Source organism: Drosophila sechellia, chromosome 3L (genome assembly GCF_004382195.2).
Source record: "Drosophila sechellia strain sech25 chromosome 3L, ASM438219v1, whole genome shotgun sequence".
Lineage (NCBI taxonomy): Eukaryota > Metazoa > Arthropoda > Insecta > Diptera > Drosophilidae > Drosophila > Drosophila sechellia.
The window spans coordinates 11836249-11854548 of record NC_045951.1 but is presented as its reverse complement, the minus strand read 5'-3'; the positions used below and the strand labels follow the sequence as shown (position 1 = coordinate 11854548).

The window sequence follows — 18300 nt, the reverse complement described above, 5'->3', positions numbered from 1 at the left end:
AGTAGTTTCCTTAGAGTGCCAAAACGGTGAGTCCAACACAACCAATTTCATTTATTTGTAGTTCTCTTTTATTGAAAGATAAAAATTTTAATTTTTTCATTGTCTCTTTTTTGTAATTATATATATATTTTTTTTATTGCTATATATATCTATATACACATGCTAATGTATATTTGAAAATTTCAAGTCAAGACATTCAAAATGCATTTTCCAAAAATACAATTTGTTTTTAATGCTTTGTGTTACTAAAGTAGCCGATTTTGTTTAGCCACAAAATGATTTTCATGTTCTTTTGTGTGTAAAGTAGAAGATATTTTTAATTTAAACGTAAAGCGAGAAAACATATTAAAAATAATGGAATGTTCGTTCTTACATACTCGCGCAATAGAAATACATAAAATAGGCGGCTTTTGGTGAGCTACTCCCGGGCAGCTCCCTTAAATAAGTTTTTAACTTAATTTTGCAAACAAAAAGTTCATAAAATTAACTAAAAATGGACGGTATTCTGTGATAGAAGAAATTTCATTAATGCCGTCAGACAGAACCAAAGAATAAAAAAAAATAATAATTGCAAAATGTAGCCAACCAATTATAAATCAAATCCTAGCATTCACTTGCGCAAAACAATTGGCAGTGCGTGGAAAAGTATTTTATGTCTGTAATACGTGGGTGAGCCTTTTCCGTGTCTGTTTGATTTTCACTTCGTTCTCATCTATTTTTTTTATCTTTTGGTGTGTCTGAGTGGTCGCTGTTGCGTGTCTAAGGCGATTTAAAAACGATTTATGTGCATATTCTTGCGACCTTGGTTTAGATAAAAATCTCTGTTCGCTTCCTGACTTGATGACCAGTCGTTGAGTGCAGGACAGCATCGTCTGGATCGTCAGCTCCATCGGCACCCTGATCCTCGTGCGTCAGGTAGTCGCCTTTGTGTCGGTGCAAATAGCGACCGATAAGGAAGAACATAAGGATCAGCAGCAGGAAGAGAATGACAAGCAGACCTGAAATAATGTTTTGTTTTACTAATTTGTTTCAAGTGCCGGAAAATGATTTTACTTACATGCCAGCAGCACAGAGTCCACTTCGTTGTATGCCTTGCGTAACTTCTCCTCATCCACCAAGGGTGGTGGCCTAGTCTCGATTTCAATGGGCGGATGCGTAACTGGCTCTACTCCGCAGAAGTCTTCTGTCAATTGCGCTGTAACGTACGATTAGGTTTAGATTGTACTACTAACTATTCTTTAACAGCAATTACTTACTGCCCAAAGACTTGACATTCTTGGGAGGATTCTGCTGGAACATCAGCTTCAGTGGATAGATATCATCGAACTGAACTCGCGACACACAACCCACGAAGCCATCTGTCATAGATTCATTTTTGCCAATGTACATGTACTGGATATTGTTGAATTGAGCATCCGCTGAGGCCTTGATATCAAAGTTATACTCGACCGGCTCGTAGTTGTCGACCTTCAAAACCACTGTGGATCCACCATTCTTGCGCATGAAATGCATGTCGTGGTACTGACCCAGGCCAAAATGTTTTTTGGGGAATATTATTTCCTGTCTCTCGAAACCGAAATCAAATACGCAACGCAAGTGGCCTAAAAGAAAACGAGTTGAATATGAAGTGGTTCACACTCAATTGTATGCCAATCAATTTACCAGAATTCGATATTTGAATAGTTAAATATTCGCCAGTTAGGTTGGAGGAGAAGCCAAGCAGGAATCCCTTCGGAATGGTGGTGGTGAAACCTACGCGAATATTCTCGGCAATTGTGGAGCGGAAGGAACCCTCGAACTCGTAGCGAATAATCGAACTGGAGCGTAGGTTGACACCAATCTCTGCAATAAGTAAATGCAAATTGAATAAGATGCAATTACTGCAGTATCCAATTACCCACCATCTGCGCAAATAGGTCCTTTGAATGCGCTCCAACGGCAATCGCAGCTGTAGCCATCGTATCGCTCGATACAAGTGCCATTGTTTAGGCATGGATTTGATTCACAGCGACCCACACAGCCGGTGCTGATGCCGTACAATCCACGCTTGGAGTAATCCTTCAAGTCAACCATCTTTCCGTTCAGAAGCAAGGCACGAATGCATCCTACGTAACCATCGCGGTACTCAGTGGTGGCACCAATCACCAGATCCGAAGTTAAGTGAAGGGCACGCACTGGACCCGGCGGCTCTCGAACCTCAGCCTTGATAGAACCATCAACCACAAGACGAGCCTCCTTCCTGTTGCGCTCGACACTCACCGTGTGCCAGTTGTTGTCGTTCAGGTGATAGCTTGTGCCCACATTAACGCCCAGTGGACCACTTCCCGCCTGATACTGGAATTGCAGTTTGTTGCCGCCGTTGAGACTTAGCTTAATGTAATCTGTAGGTCCGGTAGCATGGAAGATCACAGAGTTCTCTTGTGTGGTACGGAATTCTAGATAAATATCTCCGGAGTGACCCATATCGAATGGTGGTAAGTTAATAGAAGCATCGGCAATGCGGAAAGTCACCACATTACTGAACAGATCATCGCCCTCACAGCGCAGCGGTCCCAGAGTATAGCGACCCATTTTCTCGTCCAAAGGAGTTCCAGTGTCGCCAAACTTCACAGCTCGCACGGGAAGGTATTCCTTCTCCCGGATATCACCACCATCCTCCATCCATTCCAGACTGTTCGAATCGCAGTTGCACCACTTTGTGGGATCGTGACACTTGCCCAAAATTCCACACTCGCACTTACGAGATCCAGGAAGAGCACCAGCCCAATAGTCCATCGGTTGATTGTGGCGAGAGATCCACCAAGAGAAGGGACGGAAATTTCCGGCCTCAGCTGGATACCAAATGCCATTATAACTCTGAATCAACTCAAGGAATCGCATTACTACTCACATGGCGAATTGAAGAGTCGGGAGGAGCGGCAGGAGTAGCTCAGGCGCTGCCAGCAGCTATGAGAGCGATTCAACAGAGCTTCAATTTGCAGTTGGTTGGCATCGTACATGATGGACTGCTCAAAGGAGCCAGGCTCCTGGAAACCATCTACTGTTGTGGTGTGCTCTTGACTGTGACTGAGGGTGGTAATCACGCGCCCATCCGCTGCAAAAACATCAATTAATGTCATAAGTTTATAAAATTATACACATTAAGGAGTATCTTCACATGTTTTAAATTATATAATATGTATGGCATATTACAGATGATATATTAATTTGATTGATGTTAAATTTTCAATTTAAGGAATGAACACTGAAGCGTAGGAGTTCTCTACAATTCAAGTGATATCTACTTACAGTAGAACTCGCAGGTCACTGGGAAAGGTTCCAGCGGACCACTGCCATCCACATCGAGATTCAAGTTCACACGCTGCTGCACATGCTGGACATTCTTGAGAGCCAAGCAGGACAATGGATTGTTTGCTAAATAAGAAAATACAACAAAAAAATAAGTAAAAACAAGATCGAAAAAAACCACGTGAGAACTCACAAGTATGGCAAACGGCTCCGGCATAGCCAGTGTGTCCGCAATCACAGAAGAACTCCCTGGAGTTTTGGTGACAAAGTCCCTTATGCTGGCAAGGATTCGGGTTGCAGCGATCAATCATCTGGCAGGCATCGACGACGACATCATCGCCACAGCAAACCTCCTCGCCCTTCACCCAGTCCTGCGGTAGTTTGTAATTTCCATCCACCGAAATTAAGCGCATGCAACCGACAAATCCATTTTTATCCTTTCCACCAGCAATATAGTACTGTGCTCCAGTAGCAACCTGCAGGCTCTTCGTTGTGGTCATCGGTCTCTGATCAATATTCAGAATCAAGCGATTCTTTTCGATGGATATAACGAACGAATGCCATTTGCCATCATTGAACTGATCGTCGTAGTTGTCCAGAATGATTCGCGCTTTGTCCTTGACCTTAAGATCGATCTTCACTTTGCCAAATTCCAAAAAGACCTTTAGGTAACCACCCGAATAGAAGTCGTGATGCAGCATTACTCCAGTTTCCTCGTAAGTACGGAAATAAAAGGAGACGTTAAGACGCTGCGAATTTTCATAACCCTTCAAACGGACGAACGACGATCGGGTAGTGAAGGTCACCGGATAAATCGGAGGCGAAGGACACGCGTAGATTGTGTTTACCCTAGTGAAGAGATATCCCTCTCCCAGCTCAGTGCTGTCTTTCATCACTCGAATAAAGTTGGTCGAATTGAAGTAGATGTTTTCTAAGCAGCCGGAGAAATTCTGTTGGACAATCAAGCCTTCCTGTACGTTGGGCACACCACCTAGATACAGCTCCCGATTAAGATTCAATCGCGTAAACTCCCCTTGGATGCGTCCTCGTACGATGACACGATCCACTGAGAAGATTATGTCCCTTTGATTCCTTGAGATCACAACATCGTGCCACACATTGTCATCCAGCAGGCTGCCCACCGATAAGGAGGTCATCACCCGCGATCCCAGATCCAAATTCAGCACCATCTTGTTGTCCTTAAGCTGCAGGGCATAGTAATCCCCTTGTGTGCCGCGCGAATACATCATCACTCCGTTGGCAAAGGCCGTCTTGAAGCGGAAGCGGATGGACTCCTTGGTGGAGGTGATGGGTTCCCGCCTCAGATCATAGCGCACCAAGCCAGTGCCATTAAAGTATAGGTTCTCAGAGACTAAATGAAAAGGTTTGGGATTAGAAACATAACAATATCAAAGACTCCATTCAACACTTACTGTAATCGCAGCCGTAGAGCTCCACACGCATGGAAATACGATCGTGCCACCTGGTGGGATTAATCCTCACCCATTGGGCAATAATGGGCACCTCGAAGACGTTGTAGTGAATAGAGTTGCCATCGGAGTTGCCCTTGAACATCTGGATACCATACATATATATTAATATTGAAATAATCAACAAACCAAAAAAGAGTAGTGCTAAGCTAGAGTCTAAAGCATTAATCCATCGCCATCCTTTAAGCCAGGATTAGTTGTGTTTTAAGTGTAGTCTTAGTTCTAGGATTAGTCACAGTACCTGCGGCTCGCTCGTGGGATTCACGTAGGAGCGCCAGAACTCGCCATCATCCGAATACTGGACAATGTACTCCGTCACGAACTCATCCGTATGCATGCGTCCCATGGTGGCGATCTTGCGCACCGTGCGCGGATCCCCCAGGTCGAGTGTTAGAAAGTGGTTATAGGTATTCTCGACCGGTGTCCAAGCAGCGTTACCTGCACAAGGTGCATTTACCAATCTAGTTAGTCGCAGTGTCAGAGTGTGGAGGAGTTTGTGGTTGTTTTGTAACAGAAGTAATCTACAGAACCATTAGCCAAATGAGTAACAAACGCATGCGGGACGAATTAAATCATAAAAAAAAGAACCAAGCACAAAAGCAAGCAAAAGTGTTAATGAATTTATGTAAGGATAATCCGCTTTCGCAGATTCAGGGTTCACACAACCACCATTGATTTTCACAGGGAAAAAAATTAATATGTATCCTCATCGATATGAAATATGAACGGGAGTGTTTGATGGAAACATATAAATCCATACTAGTTTCTTTTCTGTGCAATAAACCACCACCAAAAGCGATCCATTCTCTCTAGGATTAGCGATACATATTTCCCATTGTATGTGGAGATCAATTGTTTACCTTGACATTGCCGCCCGGCTCTTTATAGTCGGCAAACTCTAGATCGGTTATGCCATAGCTAATGGTGTACTCGGTGACGTACTCATTGCTATGTGGTCGTCCTTGCAGCGCGATGTGCGTCACGTTCCGCACCACGCCCAGGTCAATAATCAGACGCTGGTCGAAGTCCGAGTTCTTCGCGGACCACGAGGTGCCAGCTGAGGTTCGCAAATGGTCATGGGATGATGGGCAATAAAATAAAAATGATACAATTTAAACCAAAACAAAGGCAACATAAAATAAACCTAAAGTGGGGGCAGCATACAACAAATGGGAGTTCTACGCTTTATAATTGCCTAAAACTAAGGGGTTTAAAATTACTCTAAATCTGCAGCAGGGGGTGTTTTCAATTAATAAACCATAATTTAGGCGCGATTGCGATTGACAGCTGCAAGTGGTCGAGGTCCTTCAGCACAAGGATCAACCCCTGCCCAAAAATGTGAAAAGGGATTTGGGCAGCTCGAGGGTTGAGTTGGTGGTGTCAACACAAAATGGGAGAGTTCGCAAATGGTTAAGCATAAACAATTGCAATCGTGTGCCTTTGTTTTAATTGCTCAGCGCGCCAAATTGCAAGCAGGTGTGACAAAATAGTGTGAGAAAGTCCAGACTGCACAGATTTCTCAGCGCACAATCCATTCCCCAATATTTTTATAAGCCGCATTCAAGTTGCCTTTGTCCGCCGTTGGCAACGTGCATATCAGCCAGCCATCGTGTTCCCATCGATAAAACTTTCGGCAATGCCAAAAATAATACAAATAAACGAGCCATTCAGTGCTACCCTTGCGGATGGTTATCCTTGTTGGCGCATAAATTCAACCAAAACCAATGTCTGGCCCCTGTCTGAGTCCCGTCCCGTTTACGGGTTCCTAAATTTCGGTTTATGGCCTTTTAAGCATATTTCCGGCTTCGTTTCGTAGCGTTTGTTTATCCAGTGCCAGGCAAACAAACGATTTTTTGTTGGGGTGTGAGCGCTGCGCAACATGACAACACAAGGATTACAAACTATTCCAAATCGGGCACACAACCATTGAGAAAATATAAATGCATGTTTATTCTAGGGATAACGATGTTTTTAGAAGCTACGTTTGCTTGGCTTAGTTTCCTTATATCTCTTAAACATCATGATCGCTTGTAGGGCTTAAGAAGAGCCTTTTGGCAGTAGCTGATCACATCTTCCAGTTCCGAATCTTCACTCTTCACGAGCAGTTCCTCAACTTGCAGAAACTTGAACCTTCCATGCTCCTGTGGCAAACAATTCCGGAATGCAATGGCCGCACAGTAGTCCTCCTGCAATAAATGCTCCTCGAAATGCCAATTGTCCATGGGTTGGTCGTGGCAACGCAGGCTGGTACCGATCAAAGGGGAAACTTCCGTCTCCAAGCTGCGAGTAGTGTCCACTGAGAAGCTGATCTTTTGCAGCTCCACAGTGATGCCAACACCCAACTCCTTGACGTACGCCTCCTTGAGACACCAGTGGCGCATGAAGGCCTTCACCTGCTCCCGCTCATCATGGTGTGGTCTTCCAATATAACTCCATTCCTCGGTCGAAAACTTGCTCTTCATCAGGCGAAAGAATTCCGACAGCGACTTGCCACCACTGTACTCGATCTTCATGACATCTGTGCCGATTCCGAAGTCGGGATCACTGCTCTCTCCCGCAATGCCCGCCAGAAGTACCATACTTCCCTGATGGGACACATTGAAGCTGAGAGGTGGTCCATCGTAATCCTTCCCCGTCACCCAGTAGGGTTTACCCCTCACATCCCGGGCGAACTTCACTTCGGGCGGCGGCAATCCGCTGCACGTGCTCACATATTTTCGCATCAGAAGACGGCCAATTAGCGAGGACAGAAAGTCATCGATGAAGTGGAACTTCATGAGCCGAGCTCGTTCCTCCGGTTGAATTGACGCCACCGCCTGGCTCAGTTGAGGAAGTGTTGGCCTCCAGCTGCCCAGGTCAAAGGCCCAGCGGGTGCAGATGTGTTTGCTCATTTCGATGCGTTTTGTAACTATCTAATTGCTTTTATAATCATTGTTTTCGGGGCGTTTTCGCTTTGCTATGTTGTTTTTAATTCGCTATTGTGATGCAGTATGCCCAGAAGTGGAGAGGGTAAAAATCCCCCAGCGATTACGCCTTATAAATATACTGCAAATATACTGCTTCACCAAATGCGGGGTGTTTCCATTTTCAATTTAAAAAATTTAGAATTAAATAAAAAAAAATGGGATATGGGATATGTAGCATTTACAAAAAATCTAATAAACTGTATAACTATAAAAATATGTACTTAAAATGATTCTATTAAAATAAAAATATATTAACCTATGAATTTTTGGCGCAGCATTTAAAAATAATAATTGCTAATGGAACAACTAAAAGGCAACTCAATTTTCGAACGAATAACTTTCAACAAAAAATCAATATTACTCACCGTTTAGTCGGGCTTTGTCGGGTCCTCTTTCCGTCAAGGATGATGTGGCCGTGAGGACGGCTCTTTCCATGAGCGGCTGGTTGCAATCGTAGTCGGAGAAATAGTCCGTGAAGGCGTCTGAAAGAGTGCAATATCGATCTATAAATATCCGGAATTCCATGACCCATATATGTACGAGTGTACATTGTTGAACGAAAAAGTGAAACGCAAACTGTCACGGGCGCAATTAAAATTGAGATATGAAGAATCTGTTTGGATGGCGGCCAATAAGCTGAAGTACTTCAGCCGGGACATAATCATTGGCCTCCATTTTATGGGCCCATAAAGAAGGCCACATCTATAAGGCAACAAGAAGTAAACAAATTGACTGATGGGTAAATATTTGCTATTTTATTTAAGAGTTCTTAGTTCTCTGCTTTCCGGGTAAATGAAGTCGTACAAGATCGATTGAATTTGCTTGTAATGAATAAATATCATATAAATAGAATCTATACAATTGAATCTTTATATTTCACATAAAGTCCGAAGGGAATTCCTATGAATTAAGACAATCAGCATTAAATTGGATATAAACAGCTTTATTTAGAATATATTATTCTTAAACATTTATATATATTCCTTAATAAGCAGGTTATACTGTTCCAAGAGGCAGATTCTTGTCTCATATTTGCATCATAATATTTTCCGTTGACGAGAGTCTTTTGGCCCCTAGGATCCGTGACAAAAGCGTGCGGATGTGGGGGCCAGGTCGTGTCGGAAATCCAGACATCCCCTGTCTGCTGCAAACCCCAAGGAATTGTTTACAATGGGTGCAGCAGTAGCTCCTCCTAGGCAAACAGCACACTGGCATTTTCCTAGCAGAGCGGGGGAAAACAACCCTTGCGAGGTCATTCGGAGTTCGTGGGCACTTTAAGCTGACTTTGAGCCTTGGGTGGAGTGGTAAGAATCAACCTGATAAGCTCGAAAGGAAACCGAGAAAACACGCATGACAATCTTCTGGTAAATAACACAGGTATGTATATAACCAGTTTGAACTACTTTTTCGCTACATAATTGCCCAATGGTGATTAGAAGGAAAACGAAATACATAGAATCTGGCTAATGTTCTAAATGAAACAAATATGACGAGGTCTGAAAGGCCATTTCCGTCCATCTGGGGGAAACTCGAAGTGCGAATGATGCTATTTTCGGGGCAATAAGAACCGAAATAAATTATGGAAATCGACCACAGTCTGGGAGGATATATGTCGGCTGTCTGCTTTCGACGCTTCAAGGCGTGAAAGTGGCAAATTAATTGCTCGGCATTGTTTATTTTTAGTCATAAAAATGTTTGCATATCATCGATAGATTGTTTATTTTTCAAGATATGTGGAAATTTGTGGGGAAAAGCGCTTAAGTCTGTTGACATATGGAAGGATAATGATAAAATCACGTGTTTCACACAGCATCATCAATCAGCAGATGCTTCCTATTTGCCGCATGCGCATTTGAAAAGCCGGATAATAAAAGCAAGCACAACTGGGGATGCAACCGGCAAATTTGGTCATTGCTCCCCCGGGAAGATTCATAAAAAGTCCGGAAATCGAGAATCTAAAACGCCAATGTCTTTGCTCAAAACGAACGAGTAAAAAACGGGCGTTGTTAAGCGGCATTTTTGTTTTGCCACCGCTATTCGTAAGCAACCGTTTGATCGCTCTCCGCGCTCTCCCGTTCACTCCGAAACTCTCGCGATCGCAAAGAGCGAGTTAAAAAGCGAACAACGGGCCAAAGGAAAATGGAAGAGCGAGTCTTCAGCTTTGGGGAACACGCCCAAAAAGTTGGCTTACAAACAATCGACGTTTTATGTCACATATTGTTGGGAAAATCGAACCGAAAGGATCTGAATTCATGGTTTTTTTCAATAGAATTCACTGGTTTTTACCTGCTTGCACCGATTCAATGCCATTATTGACCAGCAATAGGAGGCATAACAATCCAAACTGAAGCGAGGAAAATGCTGCTTTCGTATTGCTCCTGGGCGGCCTCATCTTGGAGGCGGTTAATTAAACACTATCGCTTAGTAGATTTATAAACACATCTATATTCGATTTCCGAAGTAGTTTAACACAAAAATGCACTTTTCCGCTGGAAAAACCACCGTGAAAAGCTGATGATTTGTGGCAACGCGTCCGCGGTGTTAAAAACGTTGGACTGCACTTTACGCTCCGCTTTAAATCGATTTTGAATTTATGTAATTTATCCACTGGGTGTACGGCTCCAGCAGATCACGCCCACTTCGGATGAGTTTCGTTTGAATTAAGAAAATAATTATCGCAACGCGGATGACACACGTACAGAATGTCTCGCTGCCAGTGTGACCATGACTCAAACGTGGCAAGATACCTAGGGAGTCACCAACTGGGAGCTTATCGCGTGAGCTAAGCTATCGTGTGATTAAGTATATCAAGTATTTACAAATTATTTCAACTGCTACTATGAAATTAAATTTGGGGCCTAATATTAGCTTTCAGTTTACATTTATATTAATTCGTTATACAAATTTTTTGACATAGTTTTAGAGCCACGTTATATTTTGCAAAATTAATCATAAAAGCAAAGTACTAAAACTGTAATGGCAAATAAGTCAAATCCACTCTAAAATATTTAAAAAAAAAATCTAGTTGTCCTATCTATCCAGAAATTCAAATTAAAATACATATTTTACAAATAATTATTTAAAATACCAAATCGATAGGAGCGTGAAAGTATCGATAGTTCAGCTGCAGCATTATCGATAGTCGGTCACACTGTTTCGCCCTCTTTTCGCCAAAAATTTGTTGGCGTGTTGTCAATTTCCTCAGCATTTGATCGGTTTTTCGTTTTGTGTGTAACCCGGAAAGGATAAAACAGCGACAATGTACGGCGGAGACGAATACGCAACCAATTCGGTGAGTGCAACCAGCGAGCAATGATTCATTTTCGAGAAACCAATCCCCGGACTCCGCCGACAACATAACCCATCTTTTGTTGCCCTCGCACAAATACAAAACTCACTGGGATGATTTTAAAGTCGTTTTACGACTTGGCATAGTTGGTGTTTAGATCATCATAAGCCATTAACCACTGGCAATCCGTAGCCAACCCCTTTGACAAGTTCCTTTGCTATTTGGAAACAGATACTGCATTTCGGTTGAAGCTCCGGCGCCATGTGGTATATTATTGGTATCGGTGTGCATTTAATAATACCTTTCTACCTTTCTGATTTGTCTGTACCCTTAGAAGGAGGAACATGAATATTCTATCCACAAATCCATCCACTTTAAGCGATTAACTCTATTTAATAGCTCATTTATGCAGAGAGTCGTAGATCTATATTTCCTGAAATTCCGCTTCAAAAAACTGATTGGGTTTTTTCCATATTACAGGAGTACTACGATGACTACGCCCATACCGGAGACCCGCAACTGGACATGGAGTACGAGAGGAACTACTACGCCGCCCGGATGCCGGACAACGTCAAGTACTTCCTCATCAACTTCTGCCAGGCGATCAAGGAGGGAAACTTGTACGACATCCAGAACATGTACGAAAACACGTTCCCGCAGATCAGCGACCACCACTTCGACAAGACTGCTTGGCCCGAGGAGCAGGAGGTGGCTGCTATCGTGGACAACGACAAGGTCTTCCTGATCTTATACAAGGAGTTGTACTATCGCCACATCCACGCCCGCATCCCCGGTGGTCCCAAGTTGGAGCAGAGGATCAACTCGTTCTTCAACTACTGCGACTTCTTCAACCTGATCATCTCGGCCCAGAACCCAGTGATGCTGGAGCTGCCCGACATTTGGCTGTGGGAGTTGGTGGATGAGTTCGTGTATCAGTTCCAGAACTTTGCGCAGTACCGGTATGTAGCTGTTTCTGCAGCCTGTGGGACTTGATTAACCTTCCGTTTTTGCAGCGCCCGCCTTACGGAGAAATCGCAGGATGAGATCCAGCAGCTGTGCGTGAACCACAGCAACGAGTGGAGCATTCTCTGCATCCTCAACGTTCTGCATTCCCTCGTGGACATCTCGAACATCAAGAAGCAGCTGGAGGCCATCTCGCAGGGCGTTGATCCCCAGACCGTGGCCGGTGACTTTGGCAAACTGTCCTTCTACAAGATGCTGGGATACTTCTCCCTCGTAGGACTGCTGCGCGTTCACTCGCTGTTGGGTGACTATTACCAGGCCATCAAGGTGCTGGAGCCCATTGAGATCCACAAGAAGTCCGCCTACTCGCACATCCCCGCCTGCCAAATCTCGACGTCGTACTACGTGGGCTTCGCCTACATGATGATGCGCCGCTACGCTGATGCCATCCGCACCTTCTCTGATATCCTCCTGTACATCCAGCGTACCAAGCAGCTGTACAGCACGCGTTCATACCAAAACGATCAAATCAACAAGCAGGCAGAGCAGATGTACCATCTTTTGGCCATCTGCCTGGTGCTCCATCCCCAGTGCATCGACGAGTCCATCCAGCAGGTGCTCAGGGAAAAGAACTACCACGACGCCATGTTTAAGATGCAATGCGGTGATCTGGAGGTCTTCAAGTCCTTCTTTGTCTTCGCCTGCCCACGTTTCGTGAGCCCCTGCCCGCCAGCTGTAGATGCACCCATGGACGACTACGTCAAGGACCCGATGGAGCACCAGTTGCTGGTTTTCATGGACGAGGTGCGCCAACAGAAGGATCTGCCCACAACGCGCTCGTATCTGAAGCTGTACACCACCCTGCCGCTGACCAAACTGGCATCTTTCATCGATCCCAACGCCAGCGAGGATGACGTGTCGAAGCTGCTGATCCGCCTGCTTTGCTTCAAGCACAAAATGCGCAACCTGGTGTGGAGCAAGGGACCCAGCGGCCTGGAGGGCACATTCAAGTCTGGCTCCGAGGTGAGTTTTACATGGAAAGATTCTTATGGTACAAATAATAATATACGTTAATATTCTAGTTGGACTTCTACATCGACGACGACATGATTCACATAGCCGACACCAAGGTTTCACATCGGTATGGCGACTTCTTTGTGCGTAAAATCCTTAAGTTCAACGATCTGAATCGCAAACTGAAGAACATCAACATTTAAGCCGACTCCTTGTGACACTTAATGATAAATTTAATATTCCATACTGGACCGATTTGTTTTGATATCAATAAAAATCGCTTGCGATCATGCGCAAGTTTGGTCCCCAAAAGTTGTCTTGAATATTTAAATAGTTCTATAATTTTTAATAAGAATCCAATCCGTTGTTTTAACACTTGCTTTATTTTTAACAATACCGTTATTTTATAAAAATTGTATGACTATAAGGAAATTCAAGACTACACAGTACGATTTTTGAGTTCGCCACAACTCCACTTGTGCGCGGCATGTGCCTTCAGCAGCAACGCAACCAAGATTCGTTTTCGGTTATGGGGGAATGTGCGTTGAATTAATGCGTAGTATAATAATAACATCTCATATAGAATTTCTCTCCTGTTCGTCGCGTAGCGAACACGAGCAAATTTCTTTGGTAAATCAATCGTATTAAGCGCTTATTGGGGGTAAATAATTGTGATTTTGGGGGTTGGGGGAGTTGGCGTGGAGTTGGGGCTACAAGCAGTTCCACACACATACACACAGTTTAAAATTCAACTTAGGAGTAAAGTACACTTTATACACGACATTGCCTTCTGTTCTCTAGTTTCTGTTGCGTTTTTGTGTGCTCTCTCTTTAGCTAACCATTGGTTCACTTACGACTAACATTAAAATCAAACAATTTACAATTACGGACTTGTTGCTGGCCGGGCCAGTCGTTAGTCGACGGACACTGTGCGCTGATTGACGTCGATCAAGTAGATGTCCTTGTGGTTCTGCAGCACAAAGTCGACGAAAGCATTGATGGGAGCGATCTCCTCCAGGGAGGTGCTGGTGCTGCGCGACCACAGGAAATTCGGACCGAACACGATGGCCAGGTTGGAGGAGGTCATCTTGTTCAGATCCTCGCAGTCCATCACCCTGACCAGGAACTCGACAATGTACTTGAACAGTTCGTAGTTCTCCTCTGGCAGTTTTTCGCGTATCAGTTGCGTCACGTTCCTCGAACGCTCTTCCTTGGGCCAGTCTAGGAAACGTGTCACGTCCTCGTACAGCTCGAAGGTGAGCAGCGGCTCGGCGAGATCGCGCAGGAAACTCTTCAGCAGGCCGGCTATCACGTGGACATTCACGCTCTTCAGATCCACATCCTCGCCGCGGTTAACGCGCTCCTTTAGCGCCATGATCTCCGAGTGATTGCCCGATCGACGGAATATGCCCTCCGTATCGATCACGCCCGTTATGGACAGCGAGTCCACGCACTTGCGCACAATTGGCGGAATGGAGTTCAAGCACGGACTGTTCATCACAATGAATTTCAGGGGCACACCAAATTGATGCGTCGTCGCCATTTTGTGCTGCTGCTGCCGGGATGCATTTATATTGCTGCTGGGCGGCGGTGTCGATGGCTTCCGGCTGGGGTTCAGTTTGTCGTCCAGGTCGCAGATGTTGTCCGGCAGCTTCAGCTTGTTCAGGCCGAGCGCCTGGCGCAGCTCGTCCAAGCTGGAGATGTAGACTAGCTTCTTGCGGAACTTGTCGCTGATGAAGGGGCTAAAGAAGTTCCAAATGACTCGTATGAACCACGTCGGATGAACCACATACAGCGTCTTCAGATTCTTGCGGAAGTTGCGATCGAGCTCCTTGTACGAATTCCACAGGAACTGTGCGGATGGTTTGTTGTCCTCCTTGAGGCCTTGATGGAAATAAACCAAGATGTAGTCGTTCTCCACAAACGGTTCGATCTCCTTGATGATTTCCCTGATAGACAAATGAAATTGGTTGATGATTGACCAAAAAAATTATCTCGAATATGAATCCTACCGCACAAATCCTTCCAGTTGGGATTTTTCGGGAAAGCGGGATGCATAAATGCCAAAGATGTGGCGACCCTGCTTATCGGTTCCCAGGAAATCGCATTTGTTTCTGGGAGTCTGAAAGTTTTCAGACTGCTCCCTGAGTTGGTCCTCGAAGTCGTCCTCCAGCGGATTTACATCTTCCTCGGGCTCAAGTTCTGGATCTAGGCGTAATGCAAAACGTTATTCATTGGCCGGGAGGAGTAGAATCAGCCACTTACCTTCGGCCAGAACGAAATCACCGACCATAACATCTTCTGGGAAAAATCAAAGAATTAGTTTGAGTATGATTTTGTAGATTCCCTAGTGACCTTAAACGTTTCACTTACTTTCTAGCGGAGATGGAGCCAGCAGCTCGGTATCATCAAACTCTAGCTTCGGCTCGAAGTCGTGCAGATCGGAGAGACTGGGTTGGGGCTCGTCCGAGTTATCGACGATCGGATTGATGGCGGGACCTTGGGGTGCGAGAGGAAAGCATTTATAAATCTCGTAGGTTTCCCTGGCGCGGACTGGTATTCCAAAAACGTAATCTTACAAGTAATGCTTTCAGTTAAGTATTTTGACGGCCTGAGGCAACAAGTTTAGTTCGGATTGAGTTTGAGTAAGTGAATAGACATGAATCAGAGAAATTTCATTTGTTAAGTACATTGGCATCTGATTGTATAATCAACAGTCTTACGGTTTCGATATAATTGGCAGACGATTACTGAACAGAACAGAACAGAGACGATTAGGAAACTCTAAGCTAGGGCGATTAGACTATAGACTATAGAGTAAGGCTATTAAGGGCTAGGGCAAACACACACACGATCACAAACCACACCGGGCAACAAACATTGGCAACAACACAGCTAGCGAAAAGTAGTTAACAAATAGGATCCACAACAAACCAAGCAAACAAACCACATTGGATAGTTTTAAAATGCAAGTTATGTATGTACAGGGAGACGGTGAGCTGCCCACATAGGCTGGATAATGCAGTTTGAAATGGTGTTAGTAGGGTTAGCGCAACTTGATACCAAAAACAAAGAACTTGGTTAGCGGGCGGTGGTTGGGGGTTGGGCAAGGCACAAGGGGTCGGGGCACAAAATTAGTCGTAATTGCTGGCTTTAACTGTTAGTTCTCGAACGAGGGCACTTCCCCCCTCAAAGAAACTACGATACGGCAATGAAAACAACGAAATAAAGCAGCGCAAAGAAATGACTCCCAAAACTTGAAACACGGATTGGAGGTGAGGTATTATAGAAAACCTGGCCTAATTTCATATATTTTTAGGCCCATTTTTATAATCTTCATTGTGGGCTTAAAGTTAAAAGAGAAAGATGGGAAAATGGGTTTCCATATGGTGTACCCACAATTAGTTACTTTATATTTAGACAATCAAACATAATTCTTTTACAATTAAGTCTTTAATTAGAGTATGTAGTTAGTATTTGGGAACTATTTCTGAACGCTCAAATAAGGCAAATCACTGGACAATGGCAATGCTAAGCAGTTACAGAACCAAAGATCAAAACTAGATATATTCGAATCGAAAAGCATGACTTGGCCGATGGGCCGGCGGACTTACCTGGTAATCTCGGCGCGAAACGCGAATGGGCGTCCATGGCGGTGGAGGTGGTGGTGGATGCCGATTCAGGTGCTATCCGTTCGATGTGATTGGAATACTCGCGATGACGCAGGACGTGGCTCAGTCAGTCGTTGGGCTCGATTATTGGCATGTAGAATGTATGCGGCTGAAATGTGAGAATAAATTAGCCAAAAGCAGCAGTTGTACCAGTACTCTATCGATGACGTCATTAGCCAGCTATGTAGTTTTCTTGGCTTTTGGTTGTTTGGGTTGCTTGTTCGATGGTTATTTCTTGGTATTGGATATAGTACAGGTTATATGGCACTGCTGATTCACATTCATTCACATCAATGGTTTTGCCCGAAGTCTTAGTGCTAACTTGGCCCTGAAAGACGCCCACCGCCTCCATTTCTCATGTTCAAACATGCATACATACAGTGGGGACATTTAATGTGGCCACGACTTCGGTTTCAAGTAAAGTGAATTGAAAAAGATAACACAAAAACACAGAGGCTGCTTATCGCAAATTCGACAAAAAGCTTCACAAAAGCACATAGAAAAGTCACAATTTTAAGTGAAACGTAGTTCCTTCGTTTCTGCCAAAAATGGTTATATATTGTCGCGATAAATTCTTGTGATAACTTGAGTATATAAAGGACAGGAAATTCTTTACACTTGAAAAACTGGGGATTAACAAGATTTATTATGCATTTATAAATTGGTGTCCGCATTAGTGAGAGTGCACTGTACATACAGCTTGTATGACTTTACTTCAAATACGTGATTTGATTTTTAACTGGGGAATAAATTATTAATTTTCAAGTGTAAACTGAGATTCGTACACATCCTTTCTAACACCACTGTAACGTCTCCTGTTTTTTGCCACCACTGTTTCAAAGGGTGACAAATCCTTAAGGCCGCCACTGTAAATGGGAGTAGGCGCCTGTGTCCCGTCACTGTTTGCACATACACACACGCAGGAGTTAAATAAAAATTGCACAAGTTTCTTGACGGAAAAAACGCAATTTCTGTGCAACAAAAACTGATTAATTGCAAGTAAACTGCGCATTTGTGTCTAGTCTTCTTAAATGATATTTACTTTTTTTGTTATACTAAGTTACGAACTTCTATAATTCACAAGAAAACATCACATTTTAAGCGAATGATGAATTTGTTTTAATCACGCTTGCGCTTCTCATTTCCGTTAAGTATTTAATCTGTTTTTGAGTCAGATTTAGCAGGAAAGTACCTTTTATCAGTATGGGAAAAAAATCTTCGCTAATTTTATACTGACAGACGACGTTGTTTTTGTCGATGGTTAGTGATGGCAAACTTAGGTTTGGCGAGCCCATTAGTGGTGCAAGAAAGCACAAATCTAACGAACACAAGAAAAACTTTTTCGTGTCACGAATCACCATGCACGAAATATCGTTCAGAACTATTTATATAGTGACTAGATTCTAGTCTGACATATATGGGCAATGTCTAATATTAAGCTTATAGTTTTCTTCCCACGACTAACAAAATGGATTTTATAAAAAAATTTAGATCGTAATAGTCGTTGTGAAATATTTTAATCTATTGTTCGTCTTAACATAAACAATTTATTTATTTTTTTAAACATTTTTAGTTCTTGAGCAGCAACAACCAACTCACTCTGCCATCTCTGCTGTTAT

General features: G+C 43.7%; 4 protein-coding genes and 1 long non-coding RNA gene across 9 annotated transcripts; 2 read left to right on the top strand and 3 right to left on the bottom strand.

The window, feature by feature from the left end:
• Window positions 1-228: 228 nt before the first annotated feature.
• LOC6605406 (neurexin-4) lies at window positions 229-10463 on the bottom strand. Of its 2 annotated transcripts, none has more exons than XM_032717524.1 (12): window positions 10031-10463; window positions 8110-8226; window positions 5639-5835; window positions 4722-4863; window positions 3482-4660; window positions 3289-3414; window positions 2891-3094; window positions 1902-2831; window positions 1663-1842; window positions 1257-1601; window positions 1058-1195; window positions 229-998 (listed from the first exon to the last, which is right to left on the bottom strand). In XM_032717524.1, exons 1-12 carry the CDS (start codon window positions 10134-10136, stop codon window positions 808-810), a joined length of 3855 nt encoding a protein of 1284 aa, XP_032573415.1. In that variant the 5' UTR covers window positions 10137-10463; the 3' UTR covers window positions 229-807. The 2 variants fall into 2 exon arrangements, with proteins under 2 accessions (XP_032573415.1, XP_032573416.1); XM_032717525.1 differs by lacking the exon at window positions 5639-5835 and adding an exon at window positions 5020-5216.
• On the bottom strand, window positions 6705-7793 carry LOC116800914 (L-aminoadipate-semialdehyde dehydrogenase-phosphopantetheinyl transferase). Its single transcript, XM_032717527.1, has one exon. It carries the CDS (start codon window positions 7667-7669, stop codon window positions 6797-6799), a length of 873 nt encoding a protein of 290 aa, XP_032573418.1. The 5' UTR covers window positions 7670-7793; the 3' UTR covers window positions 6705-6796.
• Window positions 8233-9306, top strand: LOC116800915. The gene is made up of 3 exons (XR_004361675.1): window positions 8233-8483; window positions 8822-9121; window positions 9181-9306. It is a non-coding gene; the product is annotated as an uncharacterized LOC116800915 (long non-coding RNA).
• Window positions 10464-10767: 304 nt separating the features above from the next.
• On the top strand, window positions 10768-13322 carry LOC6605405 (eukaryotic translation initiation factor 3 subunit L). The gene is made up of 4 exons (XM_002030202.2): window positions 10768-11036; window positions 11514-11992; window positions 12047-13019; window positions 13079-13322. Exons 1-4 carry the CDS (start codon window positions 11004-11006, stop codon window positions 13211-13213), a joined length of 1620 nt encoding a protein of 539 aa, XP_002030238.1. The 5' UTR covers window positions 10768-11003; the 3' UTR covers window positions 13214-13322.
• A 52-nt stretch (window positions 13323-13374) lies between these two features.
• On the bottom strand, window positions 13375-17978 carry LOC6605404 (rho GTPase-activating protein 68F). Of its 4 annotated transcripts, XM_032717604.1 has the most exons (7): window positions 17874-17977; window positions 16625-16790; window positions 15590-15621; window positions 15384-15509; window positions 15276-15311; window positions 15023-15218; window positions 13375-14959 (listed from the first exon to the last, which is right to left on the bottom strand). In XM_032717604.1, exons 5-7 carry the CDS (start codon window positions 15301-15303, stop codon window positions 13924-13926), a joined length of 1260 nt encoding a protein of 419 aa, XP_032573495.1. In that variant the 5' UTR covers window positions 15304-15311; window positions 15384-15509; window positions 15590-15621; window positions 16625-16790; window positions 17874-17977; the 3' UTR covers window positions 13375-13923. The 4 variants fall into 4 exon arrangements, with proteins under 4 accessions (XP_032573495.1, XP_032573494.1, XP_002030237.1 ...); XM_032717603.1 differs by lacking the exon at window positions 15590-15621 and having other exon boundaries at window positions 15276-15308; window positions 17874-17978; XM_002030201.2 differs by lacking the exon at window positions 15590-15621.
• Between the last annotated feature and the right edge of the window lie 322 nt (window positions 17979-18300).

Bases quoted from the DNA above. Each gene is read 5' to 3' on its own strand.
- LOC116800914 (XM_032717527.1), bottom strand. From the start codon at position 7,669: ATGAGCAAACACATCTGCACCCGCTGGGCCTTTGACCTGGGCAGCTGG.
- LOC6605406 (XM_032717524.1), bottom strand. From the start codon at position 10,136: ATGAGGCCGCCCAGGAGCAATACGAAAGCAGCATTTTCCTCGCTTCAG. The intron at 4,864-5,638 runs GTAAACAATTGA...TATGGTATCCAG, and splicing joins AGCCGGGCGGCAATGTCAAG to ATGTTCAAGGGCAACTCCGA. The intron at 999-1,057 runs GTAAGTAAAATC...ACATTATTTCAG, and splicing joins GGACTCTGTGCTGCTGGCAT to GTCTGCTTGTCATTCTCTTC.
- LOC6605405 (XM_002030202.2), top strand. From the start codon at position 11,004: ATGTACGGCGGAGACGAATACGCAACCAATTCG. The intron at 11,037-11,513 runs GTGAGTGCAACC...TCCATATTACAG, and splicing joins ACGAATACGCAACCAATTCG to GAGTACTACGATGACTACGC. The intron at 13,020-13,078 runs GTGAGTTTTACA...TTAATATTCTAG, and splicing joins CATTCAAGTCTGGCTCCGAG to TTGGACTTCTACATCGACGA.
- LOC6605404 (XM_002030201.2), bottom strand. From the start codon at position 16,661: ATGGACGCCCATTCGCGTTTCGCGCCGAGATTACCAG. The intron at 15,219-15,275 runs GTAAGTGGCTGA...CATTACGCCTAG, and splicing joins TGATTTCGTTCTGGCCGAAG to ATCCAGAACTTGAGCCCGAG. The intron at 14,960-15,022 runs GTAGGATTCATA...TTTGTCTATCAG, and splicing joins CAACTGGAAGGATTTGTGCG to GGAAATCATCAAGGAGATCG.